General features: G+C 58.8%; 1 protein-coding gene across 5 annotated transcripts; it reads right to left on the bottom strand.

The window, feature by feature from the left end:
* Window positions 1-2523: 2523 nt before the first annotated feature.
* Window positions 2524-17628, bottom strand: PER1 (period circadian regulator 1). 5 transcript variants are annotated; one of them, XM_082603765.1, is made up of 24 exons: window positions 17556-17628; window positions 17196-17336; window positions 11800-12193; window positions 11584-11682; window positions 11341-11495; window positions 11126-11247; window positions 10833-11034; window positions 10628-10679; window positions 10345-10487; window positions 9887-9965; window positions 9703-9809; window positions 9353-9506; window positions 9170-9278; window positions 8950-9081; window positions 8390-8495; window positions 8119-8290; window positions 7901-8031; window positions 7522-7701; window positions 6652-6885; window positions 5223-5788; window positions 4630-4804; window positions 4253-4442; window positions 3762-3912; window positions 2524-3353 (listed from the first exon to the last, which is right to left on the bottom strand). In XM_082603765.1, exons 3-24 carry the CDS (start codon window positions 12072-12074, stop codon window positions 3084-3086), a joined length of 3804 nt encoding a protein of 1267 aa, XP_082459891.1. In that variant the 5' UTR covers window positions 12075-12193; window positions 17196-17336; window positions 17556-17628; the 3' UTR covers window positions 2524-3083. The 5 variants fall into 5 exon arrangements, with proteins under 5 accessions (XP_082459891.1, XP_082459895.1, XP_082459893.1 ...); XM_082603769.1 differs by having other exon boundaries at window positions 8119-8245; XM_082603767.1 differs by lacking the exon at window positions 17196-17336 and having other exon boundaries at window positions 17556-17579.
* Between the last annotated feature and the right edge of the window lie 1608 nt (window positions 17629-19236).

The following is a 19236-nucleotide window of genomic DNA, read 5'->3' as shown; positions in this document are numbered from 1 at the left end:
CTCCCACCCTCCCCATCCCACCCCTCCAGGCAGTCACAAAGCACCAAAGCACCGAGCTGATCTCCCTGCGCTATGCGGCTGCCTCCCACTAGCTATCTACCTTACGTTTGGTAGTGTACATATGTCCATGCCGCTCCCCCACTTCGTCACAGCCTACCCTTCCCCCTCCCCATATCCTCAAGTCCATTCTCTAGTAGGTCTGTGTCTTTATTCCTGTCTTACCCCTATGCTCTTCATGATATATATATTTTTAAATTCCATATATATGTGTTAGCATACAGTATTTGTCTTTCTCTTTCTGACTTACTTCACTCTGTATGACAGACTCTAGGTCTATCCACCTCATTACAAATAGCTCAATTTCATTTCTTTTTATGGCTGAGTAATATTCCATTGTATATATGTGCCACATCTTCTTTATCCATTCATCCGATGATGGACACTTAGGTTGTTTCCATCTCCGGGCTATTGTAAATAGGGCTGCTATGAACATTTTGGTACATGTCTCTTTTTGAATTATGGTTTTCTCAGGGTATATGCCCAGTAGTGGGATTGCTGGGTCATATGGTAGTTCTATTTTTAGTTTTTTAAGGAACCTCCATACTGTTCTCCATAGCGGCTGTACCAATTCACATTCCCACCAGCAGTGCAAGAGTGTTCCCTTTTTTCCACAACCTCTCCTCTCCAGCATTTATTGTTTCTAGATTTTTTGATGATGGCCATTCTGACTGGTGCCAGCAGCACTTTTTTTTTTTTTTTTTTTTTTTTTTGGCGGTACGTGGGCCTCTCACTGTTGTGGCCTCTCCCGTTGCGGAGCACAGGCTCCGGACGCGCAGGCTCAGCAGCCATGGCTCAGCAGCCATGGCTCACGGGCCCAGCCGCTCCGCGGCATGTGGGATCCTCCCGGACCAGGGCACGAACCCGTGTCCCCTGCACCCCTGCATCGGCAGGCGGACTCTCAACCACTGCGCCACCAGGGAAGCCCCCAGCAGCACTTATTGAAGAGACTTTTCCATTGTATATTCTTGCCTCCTTTGTTGTAGATTAACTGACCATAGGTGAGTGGGTGTACTTCTGGGCTTTTATCCTGTTCCATTGATCTATATGTCTGTTTTTGTGCCAGTACCATAGTGTTTTGATTACCGAATGCCTTTTGAACACAGTGAAACAGGAAGTAAAGCTGAAGGAGGATGAAGGGATTCGTGGTTTGATGTGAAAAGGAATGAAAGAGTCGTATAGGAGAGTTGGAGGGGAAATGGATGGGGAAATGTGATATGATTGCTAATAGCACTGAGAAAACACCTGAGTTTGGAGTTATGCATTCAAATTGGCAGTTAAAACGGCTTTTTGCTTGATATAACCTTTGGAGGAGGAGTAGAAGCAGGAATCTGAGGCCCGCAAGAGGGCGCTCGTGGACAGGTCCTGGGTGGCTGAGTCCCTGAGAGTCTTGGAATAAAATTGGGATCTGCTCCAAGGGAAGACAGCACTGGAAAAACAAGTTGCTTTCTTCACCGGAGGTGGCAGTAGTATCCTTTCCCAAAACTACTGACGCTGTGAGCAGGATTCGAACCTGCGCGGGGAGACCCCATTGGATTTCGAGTCCAACGCCTTAACCACTCGGCCATCACAGCCGCCTGCGGCCTGGGGCCTGCGCAACTATAGCTGTTTATCAATACGCCCGCCTCTTGCGAGTGCTGTCTTGATGTCAGTGCGCGTGCGCTTGTGAGGCAACGGCCCTACGGAAGTGGCGAATTTCCAGTTCTCTCTCCCTGCCCCGAGCCACAGTATAAAATGGGCCCAACCAAACCTGAGTCCACGGCAGACACAGGGATGCCGCTACACCCTGGTTCTTGACAGCTGGCGTCAGCCTCCAAATTCACACTAAAAGTGCACAGGGAGGGAGGGAGGGAGGCTCAAGTAGCTAACGGGATGGCTGGTAAGAAGAATAATCCTTCGATATGTACAGCAGAGAGGCCCCCTCTCAAAGTCTGGAAATGTGTGTCCCCTTCGCAGCAATAATATACTAGAGTCAATTGTCCCAGGCACCGCTGGGATTCGAACCCAGGATCTCCTGTTTACTAGACAGGCGCTTTAACCAGCTAAGCCACGGCGCCGTTGGGTGGGTTTTTGAGTCTAGATATAGATCAGCTGTTCCTGAGGGTCACTAATCGAGACGACTGAAATAATGGCTGCCACGGGTCTTCAGTGACTCATCCTTTCCAAGGTTCCTCCTTTCCTTCCCAAGTTCTGAGCCCGAGGGTTAATACTCTGCACCACCTCCCTCTCTCCCACACCGTTGGGGACCAACTCGACTATGAATGGGTGCGTGGCTCCCCGTCCCTTAGCCACCTAGACTGACCTGCTTTCTCAGCGAGAAAGGGTGTGCGGACAAGAGGGACACGGGTCCTCAGGGGAGGGAATGGCTCACTCTCACTACAGCCTTCCGGAAAGGGGGGTGCCACACCTCCCCAAAAAGAGCTCCCCTAACCCAACCCCCAAAGTTCATTCCACAAAGTCCTGGTATTTTTTTTTCTTTTTGTATTAAAAAATAACAGACACGATATCAAAAACACAAATGTCATCGGTAGAGGGTACAGCTGAGAACACCTGGGTCCCACCTGAGGGGCAGCACCAGGGACTCCATGGTCCACCAACCTCCCCCACCCCGGAGCAGCTAGGGGTCTGGACCACTGGGTCCTGCTTGGGCCTCAGAGGGCTGGCTACCCCAATAAATAAACACAGCCCCAACCCTCAGGAACAGGGACTCCGGCTCAGCTGGGGCTTGGAGAACCACTTAAGCAGCTTGTCAGCAACCTTGTCCAGGGGAAGGAACGACTCCTCAGCAGGGATGGGAGGTGCGGCTTCTCTGGGCTGGGCTAAAGAGCGCCACCCTCTGTTCTCTAAGAGGCCAGAGGCAGCCCCTGGATCCTGGGCTGCTGATGGGGGGAGGTCCCACACCCCCTACAGCGGGAGAAGCCAGGACAGTTTTCTATTGGTTGGTCCAGCCACATCTGAGTTCTGCGAGTTGGGACATGGGAGAAGGAAGCTTCTCATGCATTCCCGGAGGTGGCCCCAAATGTAGTCTAGCTGGTGCCATTTTCTGCGGCAGGTAAGGCTGGACTGGATGAGTTCCCACCTTGTTCCTCCTCCTCCATGGCCAGGTCCTGAGAGCTTGAGACCGTGGCCCCAGCTTGGGCCTGGGCCTCATCACCGCCCTCACCCTCACCACCACCGCCACCCCCCTCGCCTCCACCCTCCTCCATGGGCTCCAGCCCCAGTCCATCCATTTCCGAGAAGAGTGGGTCACCAGGGTGGCCAGGGTCTTGGGTGCTGCTACCGCAATCCACACAGGCCTTGGAGAAAGGAAGGATATGAGTGAGTCAGGCAGAGTTCTCACTGCTGACCTGCCACCCCAGCTCCCCTTGTTCCCAACTCAAGAGTACTTCCCAAAGTGTATGCCCAAGAAACATTAATCCATACGGATGCGCATGGGGTCAGCAAGATTGGAAAATGCATTGTACCCTGTATCCAGACCCCACAAGGGGACAATCACAATATACATTAGCATAAGATTGGCCGAGAAAAGGTCTACAAAAGCACACGTGGTTTAACACTAAATAACCCAGCAGCAAACTTAGTAGAATGAACATCCTTCAGAATTAATGATCCAGGAACAATGAGGGGATCAGCCCTTAGCCTCCACCCTTTCAACTTGAGCTCAATTCCTTCTTCTCCCTCCTGGCCTAGACTTCTCTTCTCACCATCACATCAAGGGCCCGAGGCAGCTGACCCTTCCGAACCCAGGAGTGCACAGCACCCAGTTCCCTCCGCTGGTCCTCCGAGAACCGAGGCTGCTGCTTCTGCATAGCCCGGAGCCGCTCCCGGTCCTGCTTCAGCACAGAGGCCATGTCCCTGCTCCGGGAAGGGGTTCAGGAGGCAGAGAATGGGAGCTGGGGCCAGGGCCCACGAGGCTGGCATTTTTCCTTTACCTCAACTCCCCAGCTCCCCACTCACTGCCTCATGCTCCTCCCCTGAACCGGTGCTCCAGGAATTCAGGCCTTCCAAGACCAGGAAAGCTGCCCTCAGCCTGACTCATGATGGGGCTCCAAGGGGCGGAGGGCAGAACAGGAAAGCCCCAGGGCAGAGACAGGCCCAGAAAAAAAAACCCCAAGTTAGCTGCAGAGTGAGGGTGGGCCGCCACCCTCCCCACTCCTCTGAAAAAGAGGCAGAGGAGGTCCCTGAAAGTCCTCACCTGGAGGGCACCTGATAGGTCATCATGACATGCTGGTCAGCATTGGCCATGAGCAGCCAGATGGGATCCTGGAGCACGTACTTAATGACCTGGTCCCCGGGCTCAGCCCCGGCCTGGGCAGCCCCAGCCTCAGCCTCGGAAGAATCGATGCTGCCGAAGTACTTGCTCGTGTGGCTGCTCTGACTGCTGCCTGTAGAGTAAGGGGCGGGCAACCAACAGAGTCAGGCCGACCGGCGCTCCACCAGGCCTCGCTCAAGCCCACTGGCCTTAGGAAGCAGGGCAGGGGCCCAGGCTGCTCAGGCCAAGTAGGGCCTGGCCTCCCAACCCCCCAGACACTGTCCTACCCCGGGAGGTGCTGTGGGAGGCGGGGCACTCACGCGTGATGCTGGCTGAGGTGCTGCTCCCCTCATGGGAGCCTGAACCAGACCCAGAGCCCAAGGAGCCTGAGGCAGCAGAGCCCGTGCCAGAGCGCGAGTCCTCCTGCAGCAGCAACTCCAGCAGGTCGCTGGAGCCCGAGAGCGCATCCTGGTTGGAGGACTCAGTTATCTCCACCTGGGGGAGGGGAGGGGCGGGGCTAAGGGATCAGCACCCAGGCCTCCCTTCAACTGCTGCCTCTGGCTGGGGGCGCACCCAACCCAGCGGCCTCTTCCCACTCCATAACAGTGGGCCCAGGCTGAGTGACAAGAGAGCTGGCGAAGAGTAGCGCCGTGACGCTGGACCCTTTCCAAGCGGCAGAGGCACTCTCAGAAGTTTTGGGGATGTCCTCGCCACCTGTCAGGCCTGTCCCCACTTCACAGACGAGGCAGCTGATTTCTGCCTCATTCAGAAACGCAGCTGGGGCCTCCCACCCCACGACACCACCCTCTGGGGACGCCAGGTGGGCAGGGGGCAGGAGGAAGCACGATGGGAGGAGCGGGGGAGAGGGCCGCGTGGGGGCCGTAAGAGGATGGGGGTGGGCCTCGGTGCTCACCGGTCTGGCCGCTGGGTCCGCAGTCTCCTCACTGGGAGGGGGGCGCCCAGCACTACTCCCCTCGACACGGGGGGGCTCCTCAAGCTGCAGCAGATTTAGCTGGAGTGGAGAGCTGCATCTCGAGTTGAAGAGCGGAGAGTCGGGGAGGCGGGGAGGGCTGGGGGGCGGCAGGGGCAGGGACGGAGAAGGGGAGTGGGAGGCGGGGGTCTGGGGTGCCCCACAGGGGTAGGTGGGTGGGGCAGGGAAGAGATAGTTAGGGAGCACCAAGGCCACCACTGGGGTCACCAGCGGGGCAGGGAAAGCTGCAGGAGACACAGATGTGGGTGCAGGAGGGAGAGGCTGGGGGCCGCCTCTGGGGGAGAACGCGGGGACGGGGCAGGGCTGGACCACAGCCGGGAAGGGCGGTGTGGCTGGTGGTGGGGGCCAGGGGGCAGAGGATGGCACAGGTGACGGGTGGGAGACGTGGCAGGGGGCTTCGGCCTGAGGGGTCGGGTGCTGGCGGGAGCGCTTGGCTTTGGATCGGCAGTGATGGCGGCGGCCGGGGGCCGCGGGGCCATGGCGGCAGCCTGAGGGGAGAGACGAGGGTGAGCAAGGCCCTCGACCTGGGGGTTAGCGCCCCTGCCACCCGGGCCGGCTGCCCTGCCACTCAGACCAAGGAGAGGGTAGGCGAAGGCCCCAGAGAGTCTGCCTCCCTGGCCCACACGTAACAGAGGAGACTCTGGGGAGGTGGGGGGACCTTCAGGGAAGAGTCACAGGGACGCGGGATTCACTGACAAAGCGGCCGAGGAAGGAGAGGTTACACGAGGCGGGGTGCTGGGGGTGTGCAGAAGACCGAGGCCTGCTGGTGGACAGGAAGCAGGCGAGGTCGTGGACGAGTGGGCAGGTGGCTCCGGTCCGGTCCAGCCACCAAACTCCAGCAGGCACTGCCAGCCTAGGCAACAACCTGCCAGTGGGGCCGTGCTCCGCGTGGCTCATGATGGAGCCAAGGTGGGCGGGAAAGCCCAGTCCCGAGCCCTGTGCCCACCTGCAGGGGGCCTCCCTCAGGCACCTGGAGGGCTGCGGTCTGCCCTTGAAGCCCTGCCCCCACCCAAAGTCGTCCCAGTCCTCCCTGCCGGCCTACACAGATCTCCCAGTCAGTGGCAACTGAGTCCTGAGTGGGCTCTCTTCCTGCCCCTGCCCCCAGACTGGGCCTGGAGTGGCTTACCTGGAGCAGCGCCTCTGCCTGCCTGTCTCAGTGCTGCCCTCCTCTGGCGGCAGCCTGGACCCCCGCCACTGGGGAGAAGCTAGCGAGGGGCCGTCCCTAGGCAGGGCCCCAGTGGCGAAGGTGGCAACAGCCTGGGTCCCTGGAGCACAAGGACCTCCCTCAAGAACCCCTCCCCTGACAGTCTGGTCCTAGACCAGGCCGCAAGCAGGTGGCTACCCGACTCACCGGGGGCCGAGGGGGCCGTGGAGGAGCCGTCAAGTCCACGCAGCCTGCCAAGGTCGCGGAAACGGCTGAGGAAGGCCTGCTCCTCCTTCTGGGTGTGCAGGGACAGCACAGCCTTGGTCAGGCCCACCGGCCGGTAGGCACCTGTGGCTGGGTCAGGGGCCACCGTGGGGCTGGGGGCTGGGCCGGGAGCTGGGCCGGGAGGCAGGCCAGGCAGGTCCTCCAGCATGATGATGTCTGAGGAAGATGAGACAGGGGAAAGGTCAGAATCACCTTAACTGTTAGCGCACCACACCACACGGCACCCTCCATGTCCAGCAGCTTAGCCAAAGCCCTGGCCTCCGTCCTGCGGCCGAGTCTGGACCTCCCCTGCATCTCTTGGCCACCTCCCCACTGAGAACTGGCTCTGGGCCTTCTTCCTCGTGTAAAGCCGTCCCAGGGTAAGAAAGGATACTCGGTCCCCGCCAGTGGCACTACCCTAGGATGACCCCCCGTGACTTTCCTCGGAAGGGAAGCCCACACCTCGCACTTCCCTCGCTCGTTTTCCAGGTCAATGCCCAGGAAGACCTTCAGGGCGTTTCAACAGTCCCTGCCTCAGACCCTCTGTGGGCAGCACCTCAGGTTGAACTACACCCCAGACTTTGTGTGTAAACTGACAGTAAGAACACACGAAGCAGGATGAGGGACAGACAAGGTGGCAGAGGCTGGCGGGCGGGTGGAGAGCAAGAAGCGGCAGCCCTGAGCTAACTAAGATGGGGGCCTCCTTCTCTCCATCAGGAACCAGAGGGCGGGAGAAGGCAGCCGGAAAGTGGGGGACGCTGGCTGGGGGACCAGATGGAGCCCGGGCACCGCCCCCCTCAGCCACGCCCATACCCGATTCCGGGGGCTTCTTGTCTCCCACATGGACGATGGTGGAGCTGAAGCTACACTGACTGGTGACGGACACCACACTCTCCGCCTTATTGGCCAGGGCGAGTGGGCTCAGGGCGCCTCCTCCCACCACCGGCTCCTTCAGAGGGGCGGCCCCCTCCCCAGACAGCACTGCCGCTGGATCTGTACGGAGAGATGGTGCCAGTTACCGCCCCGCTGGGAGGCTGGGAGAGGAAACCCCAGTGCGGGTGGGGAGAGAGAGGAGCGTGGATATCTGGAGGCTGGGGGGGACAGGACAGAGTGAGGTGGGGCCCCAAAGACAGAAATGCAGACACAGGAACAGAGGACAGGGTGGTGGAGGCAGGACGGCCTGGCTCTTCACCTTTCTCGGCCCCCGCAGAGACTGCGCCCGCCCGCTGCCTGTCCTCATCGGAGGCCGAAGAGGCGGTGCAGGAGGAGGAGGAGGTGCATTTGCGCTTGGTCGTGCTGGGGAGGTTGCAGCTCTCCAGGTACCTGAGGAAGCACCAGAGGACATGAGGGCAGCGCCTGGGCGGGGCGGGGCCGGGGCCCAAGCGGGAGAAGGGGCCACGATGGCCTTACCTGAGGATGCTGTCCAGACAGTTGATCTGCTGGTAGGAGCAACTGGAGGCTTCTTTCCGCTCAGCCTCCTCAGGAGCCAAGGCTAGTGGGGCCTGGATCGGAGCAGGTGCCACCTCCAACTCTGGGTCTGCGGATTGGCAGGGAAGGGCCTTGGCCTTGAATGGGCCTGTAGCTGGGCCGAGGAGAGAAGAGCTCCTCTGGGTTGGGCTGAGGGTCATGGGACCCGCCCCGCCCCAGGCCTCACTCCTCACCCACACCCTCACCAACTCACCAGGGACGCGGGGCCGGGGCAGAGGGCGGGCCCGGGACTCAATAAAAAGCTGCTGCCCCTGATGCTTCACCAGGTGCACATCCTTACAGATCTGCTGGAACGTCACCTGTGGGGCAGGGCAGTGGGCAGCATTGGGGGGGGTCGTGGCCAGCCTGGGGAGCCCAGGGCGTAGCGCAAGAAAAAGGCCCCAAGGCTTCCCTGGTGGCGCAGTGGTTGAGAGTCCGCCTGCCGATGCATGGGGACACGGGTTCGTGCCCCAGTCCGGGAAGATGCCACATGCCGCGGAGCGGCTGGGCCCGTGAGCCGTGGCCGCTGAGCCTGCGCGTCCGGAGCCTGTGCTCCGCAATGGGAGAGGCCACAACAGCGAGAGGCCCGCGTACCGCAAAAAAAAAAAAAAAAAAAGAAAAAGGCCCCAGTGGGGATGCGTGGAGAGATCATCACGATGAGAGCAGGGCGAGAAAGAAAAGGAGGTGGACAAGGCTCCTCTGGGCTTGGCAGTGCTGACTCTGAGAACAAGGGGACGGGGGACTAAAGGGGTGAAGTGGCAGAGAGGCACTCACCGGTGCAGGAGGCCCAGGTCCCTCGGCGTCACCCCCATTGCTGGCACTGGAGGAGCCAGGGCTGAGGAGAGGGCCTGGGGAAGTCACCGGGCCAACTCCACAGAACCCTGTAGGGCTGGGGCTGTGCACAGGCTGAGGCAGGGAGAGCGACAGGTCAGATGTCCACGGCCCTGTTCTGCACCCCTTCCTCATTCCCAAGCCCCCTCCCCTCAACTCTCACCTGTAACAGCAGCCGGTGGATCTGCTCAGAGAGCTCCTGGATATCAGGGTCCAGGGAGAGAGCGGGGCTGGGGACTGGGGGAGTGAACACGTCTTCATTCAGGGGCGCCCTGCAGGGTGGTAAGGATGAGCTGAGCCCTGCCCCCTCCACACTGGCCCGCCCTCCAGGGCACCACCCACTTACGTGCGTACTTTGTGGCGGCCCAACACAAAGGCCACCTTTCGGCTCCAGGGGTGCACGAAGCCAGCCCAGCTGGTGTCCATGGTGACATACTCCCCATTCCGGGCGCAGAAGCGGATAGGGGAGTGGTCAAAGGGCTGGCCAGCCAGCTGCAGGACTGAAGGGAGTGGGAAATGAGGTGCGGGTCAGTGGGAGGGAGAGCTAAGTAAGATGGTGGAGCCCCGTGGAGCCCCATGGAGCCGCCCCCCCCACCAAATCCAAGAGACCAAGGCGCTGAAAGACACAACCACAAGGACAGCTGTTAGGAAGCCCTGGAGACAGCCGGAAGGGAGTGCAGGACAAAAGGAACTCACTCTTCTTGTGGATGGCCAACATGAGGGGTCGGTCCTCGGGATGCAGGAAAAGGAGCACTGGGGCCCCCAGGAGGTCCTGGGGGAGGTAGCCCAGCAACGGGGCGGCCCTGAAATGACAGGAGGCATCAGAATGGCCAAAGCCTCGGCCCTGGACACCTCCTTTTCCTCCAGGTCCTGACCTCACCTTTCATCCACATCCTGGAAGAGGCAGCTGGGCGTGTGCCTCGTAGTGAAGATCCTCTTGTCCGGGGGAATCCGGGGAGCTGAGGCACAGAAAGCGTGGCCATTGGATTTCATCCAGAATGGTCCAGCTCCTCAGCCCTCCATGCTGCCTCAGGCCCAGGCTGGCTGGCAGACAGTTCTCTCCACAGCTCTGCCCTGGGCCCTCTAGCCTACAAAGATGGTCTGGACAATCTTTGTGCCCCATGCCAATAATGAAACTGAAAACCAAGGTACTCTCCTTTGCCTTCTCCTAGGTTAGGGCTCTCATCCAACTCTACCTCTAAAGGGGCGTTCACACGCTCATTCTAATACCTTCTGTGTTCCAAAACTGTCTTCCACACTCCTGTCCTGCCTCACCCCCAGCCTAGAGAAGGCCCCCTTCCTCATACCCCAACCAGGCCAGGCCCCTGGCCCGCCCACCTTCATAACCAGAGTGGATGCGCTCTGCGATTAGCAGGCAGCACAGCTGTGCAGGGGCCCCATCAGAGACCCGGATCTTGGTCACATATGGGGTTAGGCGGAATGGCTGGTACCGAGGCCCTGGATCTCGGTCAGGACCCCCTCTAGCAAGGAAGAGAAAGAGGCATTAGGGACTGTCATTGAAGAGCCACCCACCCCCCACCTCAAGGTCATGGGCCACACAGCAAAGAAAGACAGGGGGTGTGGGAGGTGCAAGGGGTCTGCTCCCACGTCCTCTGCCTACCTGATACGGCAGAAGACAGACTTCTCCTGGGTGAAGTCCTTGAGGCCTGAACCTGAGACAGACCAGGAGGGCAGTGAGCACAGCTCCCCATCCCCTCCCTGGGCTGAGAAGAACCCAGCAAGGAAAAGCCTGGGGCCCCTGGCCCCTCATGGCAGGTGCTTCCTGGAACTGCTCATCCCTCCCGCCAAGCACTTGGAGACCTCACCTGCCGAGGCCCCCGTGCCCCAGGTGGGCAGGCGAGATGGGGCAGTGGAACCATAGAAGACGCCCACATCCTGGGGAGCCAGGAGCTCTGAGAAGCGGGCACCGCGGAACACATCCTGCTTGCAGCGCAGCAGGATACCTGCCTGCTCAGAAATGTAGACGATGCGGCCTGTCAGGAAGGAGACAGCCACGGAGAAGGTATCCTAGGCGAGAAAGCAAACACAAGAGCAGGTTCAGGAGCTGTGGGAGTGGGGCTGGGGGTGCATCGGGATACAGAGGCTGGGCTGCGCTGACCTGGTTGCGAAGCGTGTACTCAGATGTGATGTGCTCCAGTTCCTCCAGAGTGTAGGTGGACATGTCCATGGCACAAGGCTCGCCCTCCTCCAGGCTCCACTGCTGGTAGTATTCCTGGTTGGCTGCAGGGTGTGGGCAGCGGCACACTTAGGGAGACTGTCCCCATGGTAGTAGCCCAGGACCTGACCATTACCCTCCCAGGAAGCACCACTCACCTTGCACCTGCTTGACACAGGCCAGTGCGTACTGCAGCGTGGCCAGGGTCCCAGAGCGGCCCTTGCCCCTGCGCTCTGGTGGCAGCCGAAGCTTGAGCTCCCGCAGCGCTGTCATGAGTTCTTTCTGGGTCCTTGCCCGAGCTGACTGTTCACTGCTGCAGGGCCCACAGGGAGGGAGCGGGTATAGGCATTAGCCCCAGAGCGTGGCCCCCAGCCCTTTCCCCCAGCCCTCACCCCACGAACCTGCAGCCACTGGTAGACGGGTTGTCCTGCTCTGAGCTGGCACTCAGGAGGCTGTAGGCAATGGAACTGCTGGGTGGGGATGGGCTCTGAGAGTTTGTGCTAGGGGAGAAGCAACAGACCCAAGATGAGGAGAAAGTGGCCAGCAGCACGGGCCTGTCTCCCAGTTCAGTCTGCTCAAAAGACCACTCCTAGCACCTGCAACCCATCCAAACACACCTCTTGCTGCTTTCAGTGGTGTCCAGCAGGGCCGAGTCCTTGCCATTGCCAGAGGAAGAGCTATGTGAGCTCCGCTGAGATGCACCCCTGGACTCCGGTCCATTGGACTCATTGCCGCTGGAGCCATTGCTGTTGGCATCCGTGTCGTCAGCCAGGCTGGGGCCAGGACAAGGTCGATGCTGTGGAGGCCCAGGGGATGGAGCCCCTCCAGGACAAAAGGATTCCCCCGGCCTGGGGTCCCCTCCCCCATCAGCCCCTTCAAGGGGGCCGCTCATGTCTGGGCCATGGGGAGGGCAGGAGAACAGGGAAGGCGGAGAGGCCACCACGAGGGGGCCGGGAGGAGTGAGGTGGGAGACTCAAGCCTCAGAGAGTTAAGTTTGATCACAGCCAGCGCCTGAAAAGAGAGACCAAGAAGGAGAAAAACCTGGGCTGTAAATTTACAACACCTGCCGGTTTCATTCAGACCCTCCCTTTCAGGCCCCCACGCTCCTGGGACCCAGGCTTCCAATATGGAGCCTAAGCAATTTCTGTTTCCTGTCCGCGTACGGTGCGGGGGGTGGGGGTGGGTCGGGGGCTGCAGGTGGAAAGGGGCCTCTCTTGGTCCTTCTCCCACATCCCCTGCCAGCGTGGCCTGGGGAGGTAATACCTAAGCGGTCGACTAGAAAGAACTTCAGCTGTGAGCCACAGCCTGGATACTTCCCATCGCCAAATTCCCAGCAGGCCCCCACTCCGCCTGGAACTCCAAGGCCTCGGAGCAGGGGGCGAGCCTGCCGCCTTCTATATTTAGGCCTCCGGGCTAATTTTATCCGGGGGCGGTGCCACCTCCGCCGCACATGCGCGCGGACTTGTGCGGCCCCAACACGCGCTTCCGCCGCCACTGCGGTCGCCAGGGAAACCGACGTCAGCGGCTGAGCTCAGCGGTTGCTGGAGGGCCCGCAAGAGGGCGGGGGGGCGACCCCTCCCCCATTTCTCGGCGGAAACGGGGGAACGACACACTCCTGCGCTCGCAAGCGCGACCAGGGGTCGCCCACCTCTAATAGATCCCCAGTCCCCGGAGGGCCGAGTGGCCCTAGGAAGAGGGGCAGCCATCGGGGTTTCAGAGGCTGGCCTTGCTCCCCAGGGCAAAACACAACCACCACCGCCCTCCGCGCAAAAGCCCTTAGACTGGCGCTCGCCAGGATCCCAATCATTTTGGTCAAGACAACACAGCCTTTCCTCCTCTGGCCCCTGCACCTTTTCCCGACCCCCCAGGACCGAGGCCTGCCATTGTCAGGAACCCAGGAATCCTCTCTCTTCGGTCCCCTACTTTTCTATACACCCGCCACCACCGCCACCCCCCCACACACCCATCCGAAGCAGACACACTCTGCTCTGACCAAGGGACGGACAAAGGCCAGCAGACGGCTGTTCCCTTACTCTCCCTCCAACCACACCCCCAACCTCAGAGTATTTTCTGAGCTTCAGGAGAAAAGGGAAGGCTGTGGCCAACAGCAGGAACTAGCACCGGGAACGAGATGTTCCAGTTTGAACCGGGCTGACATCACAGCCGGCGCGAGGCCAGGGACTGGAAGAGGGAGCGCGGGAAGCGCGGAAAGCCCGGAGGGGTCCTGGTGCTGGGGCAAAACCGGGGACCCCTGAGTGACAAAGGCAGCATGGGCCATGCCTGATGAGGGTCAGGTGTGGGGCCGGGGCAGCTGGGAGCTGGGGGCAAAGCTGGAGGTAAGGTAGGCAGGTCAGGAGTGCGGACGCCCAGTGCAGGATTGTGAGGAATACCTAGGTCCCCGGGGACAGGGAGAGGGTGGACAACGGCAAGGAAGGCGGATTATTGGTGTGCCGTCTGAGCGCCCGGGCCGAAAGCGGCCCATCAGGCTGGAAGTGGCGGCAGTCCGGCTCCGGGCCGAAGACCGGCCCCTGGGGTGGCCGCGGAGATGCTTACCTGGCCGCGCGAGCGCCCTCCGGCCGCCTCCCCGCCGCCGTTGCAGCCCGCAGCCGAGTGCTAGCTCCGCGGGGCCAGGAGGCGGGTTGCATAACGCCAGGCGCTGCCCCTCATTGGCCTCCTGCCGGCGGAGCCGCAGGCCCCGCCCCCAATTGGCTGGGGGATCTCGTCCCGGCGCCTGATTGGCTACTGGCCCCCACTGAGGTCAGGGCTGTGTCACACACACGGGCGCACGTGGATCTGGGTGCTGGCGCTGGGCTGAAGGGCCCCAGACACCACAGCCCAGCCAATGGGTGCGGGACGCCTTGTACAGTAAATAATGGAAGGGAGGGGAGGGGAAGGGAGGGGAGGTAAGCTGTCCCTCTTCAGCGAAAACACCAGGGCCACAGTAGGTATTTAAGAGAACTCTACTTCCTGAACTGACCAGCCTTGCACAACGGGACACCCTGGTCTTGCCAGGGGTGGGCAGAAAGAATGCAGACCTTAGGAGGTGGGCCAAGCTGGATGAGGCAGCTGGTCCCTGGAAGGAGATGGACAGAAAACCCAGCTTGGCCTTTCCTAGGTTCCCCTCCCCAGCCTTGTCATCACAATAAAGCCATTTTACCCAATCCCTTCCTCTGACACTTCAAATCCTGTGGACAGCTAGGAGGAGGGCAATCGAGGGTCCACATCTGAGGAGGGGGTGGAGTGGGGGGAAGGATGCAAACAATAGAAGGGGCAGCCAGAGCCAACAGGAGCTGTGAAGGGAAACAATGGCAGGTGTTTCCATGGCCAATCAGAGAAAAGGTCACCGGGCAACCTACGTGGTGACTAGTCCTTCTCTCCTGAGGATGCAGCCACCCACAGTTACGGCTGCACCAAAAGTAGGGGCCAGGCAGCCAGGGCTCCAGGGGAACAAAGCAGTGGCTGAGAGAAGAAACCTTAGATAGAGAAAGGTGGGGTGGCAAGGGCTTCAGGTCCCCACTGCAAGGAGAAGAGAAAGCCAAGGACCTCATCATCTGTCTCCTTAACTGTATTCCGCAGCCCCCAGGAGAGAACCTGACACACAGTAGGTGATCATAAACAAGGTGACTTTGTAACTAGAGCTAGGGGAGGGGGAGGGGGAGGGGCCTCAGTAATAGAGAAGGAGCTGGAAATTATAATTTTTTTTTTTTTAAGAGCAAGAAGCAGAACACCGAGTCCTAATTTGGGGGAATAAAGTGCCAGCTTGGGCCGCAAAGAGATGCAGTTACACAGACCCCCTCCATCCAAGACTGATGTGTAGTTCCTCTCAGGGCTCCCTGGAAACGTGGGTGGCAAGTGAAGAGGCTGATGCTGAGGTAATCAGCGTGGGTGCACACGCCTCACTGTCACGTGGCCTAAGCTTTCCTTAACAATTGTGTTCCCCATGGGGGGTGGGGGGGTGGGCAGGGTCAGGGCTCTGTGGAAAAGCTTACAGAATAACCCAGAAAAACCAAAGCAGGAAAACACAGGAAATAAAGGATTGAGGAGCCTGGATTCTCAGTCTTCTCTCCTTGAAAATGTCCCCCCAACTCATATACTGTGGCCCAGTCCCTTGTCTCCTTTTCAGACACCTCTTCTCTGGAAACATCCTTTTTCTTCTTCCTCAGCACTCCTTAGGGCTCTAGATGTGATCTCCCCCGACACAGGCGATCCTTGCTCTCCACCTCCACCTCCATATTTTTCTTTTGCGAAGACAAAAGGGTCCAGCGCTCCTGCAGCTCTCAAAGCCCTAATCAGGATCCTGCCTCACGGTCCCCACAGTAACCAGACCCTGCTGCCGTCAATGGAGGAGAGGGGGCGGGAGGCGGCGGTGACGTCAAAGCGGAGGAAGGGGGCGGGGCGAGGCAGCCGGGGAATGTGGGGCAGGGAGGCTGGAGAGGCAGCGGTTTGGGAGGCGGCCAGCCCGAGAGGGCGGCGGCCAGCGAACTTGGGAACATCATGTTCTTTTGGCTGGTAGCCCAGGACATGCACCCAGCCTGGGCGCCTCCCCCCAACCCAACGACAGCCGTCCTGTCCCAAAGCCAGGGATTCCTGGAGAGAGGATTAGGAGGAAGGGGTGCCCCCCCTCCCCCGCCTGGCTCTCTTCTCCAGACTCGCATCCGCCCTCCCCTTGGCTTGCTCCTACAGCTCCTGGCATTGGCTTTCCCCCTCTCCCAGACTGTACACATCTGCTGGCCCGATCCCAAAGCCAGGGCGGGGAAGTTGGAAGCCAGGTTCTGCAAGAGACCTTTGCTCCTTCCCTGAGGCCCCCTTCAGAGCCTGAATCTCTTGTTACTATGGTAGCAGAGACAGGGAGGAGGGATAGGGAGGAGAATGGGTCTAGGATGAGGAACTCGAACTGGGAAAGAGCAAGTGGCCCAGCCTGGGGCCTGGATCTTGGGACAGGGATAAAAGGGAGGAATGAAGGTTTGGGGTTGGTGCCTCAAGACAAGAACCAGGAAGAGGGAAATGAGGCAGGGGTCACCAAAATTTGCAAAAAAACTTAAGAATGTGAGAATAGTTCCCAACCACAGCATTCACATAAATCTTACACCCTGTCACTGTTCTTTTGTCACCCTATAGCAATTCTTACCTAAAAAAAAAAAAAAAAAAAATTAAAAACATGACCCAGGTATTGCGCTGAGCACTTTACATACATTATCTTATTTAATCTTCAGAACAATCCTGTGAGATAGGTATCATTATCCCCATTCCACAAGGACCAACTAAGGCTCAGAAGTTACCAAACTTGCCTAAAATGCCTCATAATCAGTTCTCAGGCTCTTAACAAATGGGACCCACGGCTCAAATCTGAGCTCTGATAATGGCTTGTCATTCTGGTTTCTTACCCTTCAGGAACCTGTGAGGTGTTACCAGCTCTGGGAACCTGGGCCTCTCAAACACTCAGCCAATTCTAACTTTGGTGCCTAAAACACAGACTCCATCCAACGTCTCCTCTACCCTGGGACATTCAGTTTGCACTCTCCACACACTTCAAATCATCACAGTCCCAGTTTTCACATGCTCACAAAGTCCTTGAGATCACCCTAGCAGCCACCAGCCCCAGTGATTTCCTAGGAACCCCACTTCCTCACTCTTCCACCTTACTGCAGGTCACTTTACCACAGGCCTGGTTGCTTGTACAGACAGATACCAGAGCACCCTGTTGGTGCCTCCTCACCTCCAGGGGCTCAGGAAGACACGTGTACAGCCAATCTGCACAAGCCCATCCTCCCTCTCAGGATCCGACAGTTGCTACCCCACGTTTACTCCCAAAGATGGCTCCGAGTCCCAACCCCTCCCCTTTACACATGAGAAAGACATCCAGAGCCCTGATGTGGCTACTCAGGGTCACACAAATCATAACCTCACCCCTTTTCAAATCACCGTATCCCCTTTGGTACCCTCTCAACTGCCCTACCAGGACCTCTCTCCAGCCTCAGAACCCCTGCCTATTTCAAGTGATTACGGCACCTACCCAAACAGCAGTCACGCACTGGAACGTCTCCCACCGGCTCTCAGGGGTTCTGTCCGGTACCTCCCTGGGAGCAGGGCTCTCAGCTCCTTCAGTTCGCTGGCTTCTGAGCCCCTTCCCGCGGCAGTCAGGGGTACAGGGACCCTAGGGCGTTGAGGGATTTGATGTCAGGGATTCCCGCTCCCCTCTCTAGAGCTGAGTTCGCAGCCCCTATTCCCCCGCAACCATCAGAGCTCCCACCGCGGTGATAACGCATTTGCAAGATCCCCCTCACGGCAATGCATTAACACCCCTCCTTACAGAACTACCGCGGAAAAACCCATACCGACCGCCGCTCCTCACCCTCCACGCCTTAGCACTTACCGCTCAGCGAGCACGCCGTCCAATTTCTTCCCAACTAGGATCAAGGAGACTTGTTTTCGCTTCTCCAGGCCCTCCCGCCGACCAGGATGCCACGCCCCTCAAGCTTATTGGCCGAAGGACGCCGACCCATGCCCCGCGCCGCGTGCGGCCGCCCAGCCCCCGCACAGCCACCATTGGCGCCGCCCGCCTCCCTCTTCTTCTCATTGGTCAGTTTGCCAACCAGCAGTAACAGATTCACGTGCGGAAGCGGCCACCCTAGCACGTTGATTGGAAGCTGACCGAAAGCCACGCCCACATCCACTTCCGAAGTTCTTATTGGCTGTGGCAGCGTCCCCCGACCTGCCTAGGTCGGTGACGCAGACGCCAGTCCAGTCCTCCAAATTTTCTCATAGGCTGAGAGGTCCCGGAGCTGTAGAGGACACGTGCGGGCGATCTCACGCGGCAACTTGTTTACCTAGAAGCTGGGGATTTTCCTTGACGACACGCTAACCCAGGACGGCCGAGTCTGCGCAGGCGCAGATATGAGCGGTGGTGGCTTTGGTGGGGGCGCTTTGTGAGCCGTCACGCGCGTGACAAGAGCGCCCCCGCGCTGGGACTGCGGACCTGGGTTCCTGAAGCTCCCTGAAGCTGGAAGCTGCTGGCCTTACGGTGAAGCGGTCTTCAGGTCTTAGTGCCGCGTGGTAACGATGAAGATGATAGCCACCTCCCAGATTATATTTTTTGTGGGCCAGGCCATGCGCTTCTTACAAACCCGGAAGAGGCGACTGATCTACTTCCCACTGTCTCATAAATGAGACTGAGATCCAGAGAGGTTACATAATGTATCCGGATTAACACGCTAGTCTCTAGTGGGGTCAAGATTTGAACTCAGGTCCCTGATACGATAAAGGTGGGTCCTAAGGCCTGCGGGAACCCTAAACATGTGAAGGACTCAGTAGATGAAGCACAAAAAGGCCCTGAGCACTGTCTTGAAAATAGTAAGCCCGTTAACAAGTGATGAACATTATAATGACTGTATACATAGTAAGAATCACCTGGGTCCCTTACAACTGCTGAATCAATCACCGGGGAAGGGGCCTGAAAATCTATTTTTAAAAGCATTCCCGGTAGTTCTTAGGAGCCTAAAAGTTTGAGAAACACTAGTTACGTTTCCTAGGCTGCTGAATCCTCACGCTGCAGCCCAGAAAAGTGGGCCCTCCAGAACTCACCTAGCACTCGCCACCCACTGTTAAAAGTGCCTGTGGGCAGGGATGCTAGGGTGCCACATCAAGGGCGTTATGGAGCTGGAGGTTAAAGGAGTTCAGTAGGGGGTCTAGAGCCACCAGTCGGACAACAGAGTGCAGGGCCAGCAGGCCATCTACAGCCAGCTCCACACCGCACTCAGCTGGATCTCCCTGAGCTGTTTTGTTCAATAAGTATTTACTAACGCCTTCTGGATGTTGGCACTGTGCTAGGCACAATGAGGGAGAGATGTTTCACAGTTGTCCATCTACTTCAGGCCTAGGAGTAAATGACCACGGGAGAGACTGCAGAGCATTTGAGACTTAAATCAAGGAGTAGAAAGGGATCCAATAAACAGCAGGAGCATGCCCGCAGGGAAGGGGGGGGGGTGCGGAGCTGGGAAGCCCAGACCTCAGGGTTCACGGACGTAGACACTCGGATTATGAACACTTCCCATTAT

This window comes from Mesoplodon mirus (genome assembly GCF_964341445.2).
Source record: "Mesoplodon mirus genome assembly, chromosome: 18".
In the NCBI taxonomy this organism is placed as follows: domain Eukaryota; kingdom Metazoa; phylum Chordata; class Mammalia; order Artiodactyla; family Ziphiidae; genus Mesoplodon; species Mesoplodon mirus.
The sequence above is the reverse complement of the archived record's forward strand: the minus strand, read 5'-3'. Positions and strand labels throughout refer to the sequence as shown.

Excerpts from the sequence above, each read along its gene's own strand:
- PER1 (XM_082603765.1), bottom strand. The coding sequence starts at position 12,074 with ATGAGCGGCCCCCTTGAAGGGGCTGATGGGGGAGGGGACCCCAGGCCG. Across the intron at positions 11,035-11,125 it reads AGTACACGCTTCGCAACCAG|GATACCTTCTCCGTGGCTGT; the intron begins GTCAGCGCAGCC and ends TTTCTCGCCTAG. Across the intron at positions 9,966-10,344 it reads CATCCACTCTGGTTATGAAG|CTCCCCGGATTCCCCCGGAC; the intron begins GTGGGCGGGCCA and ends TCTGTGCCTCAG.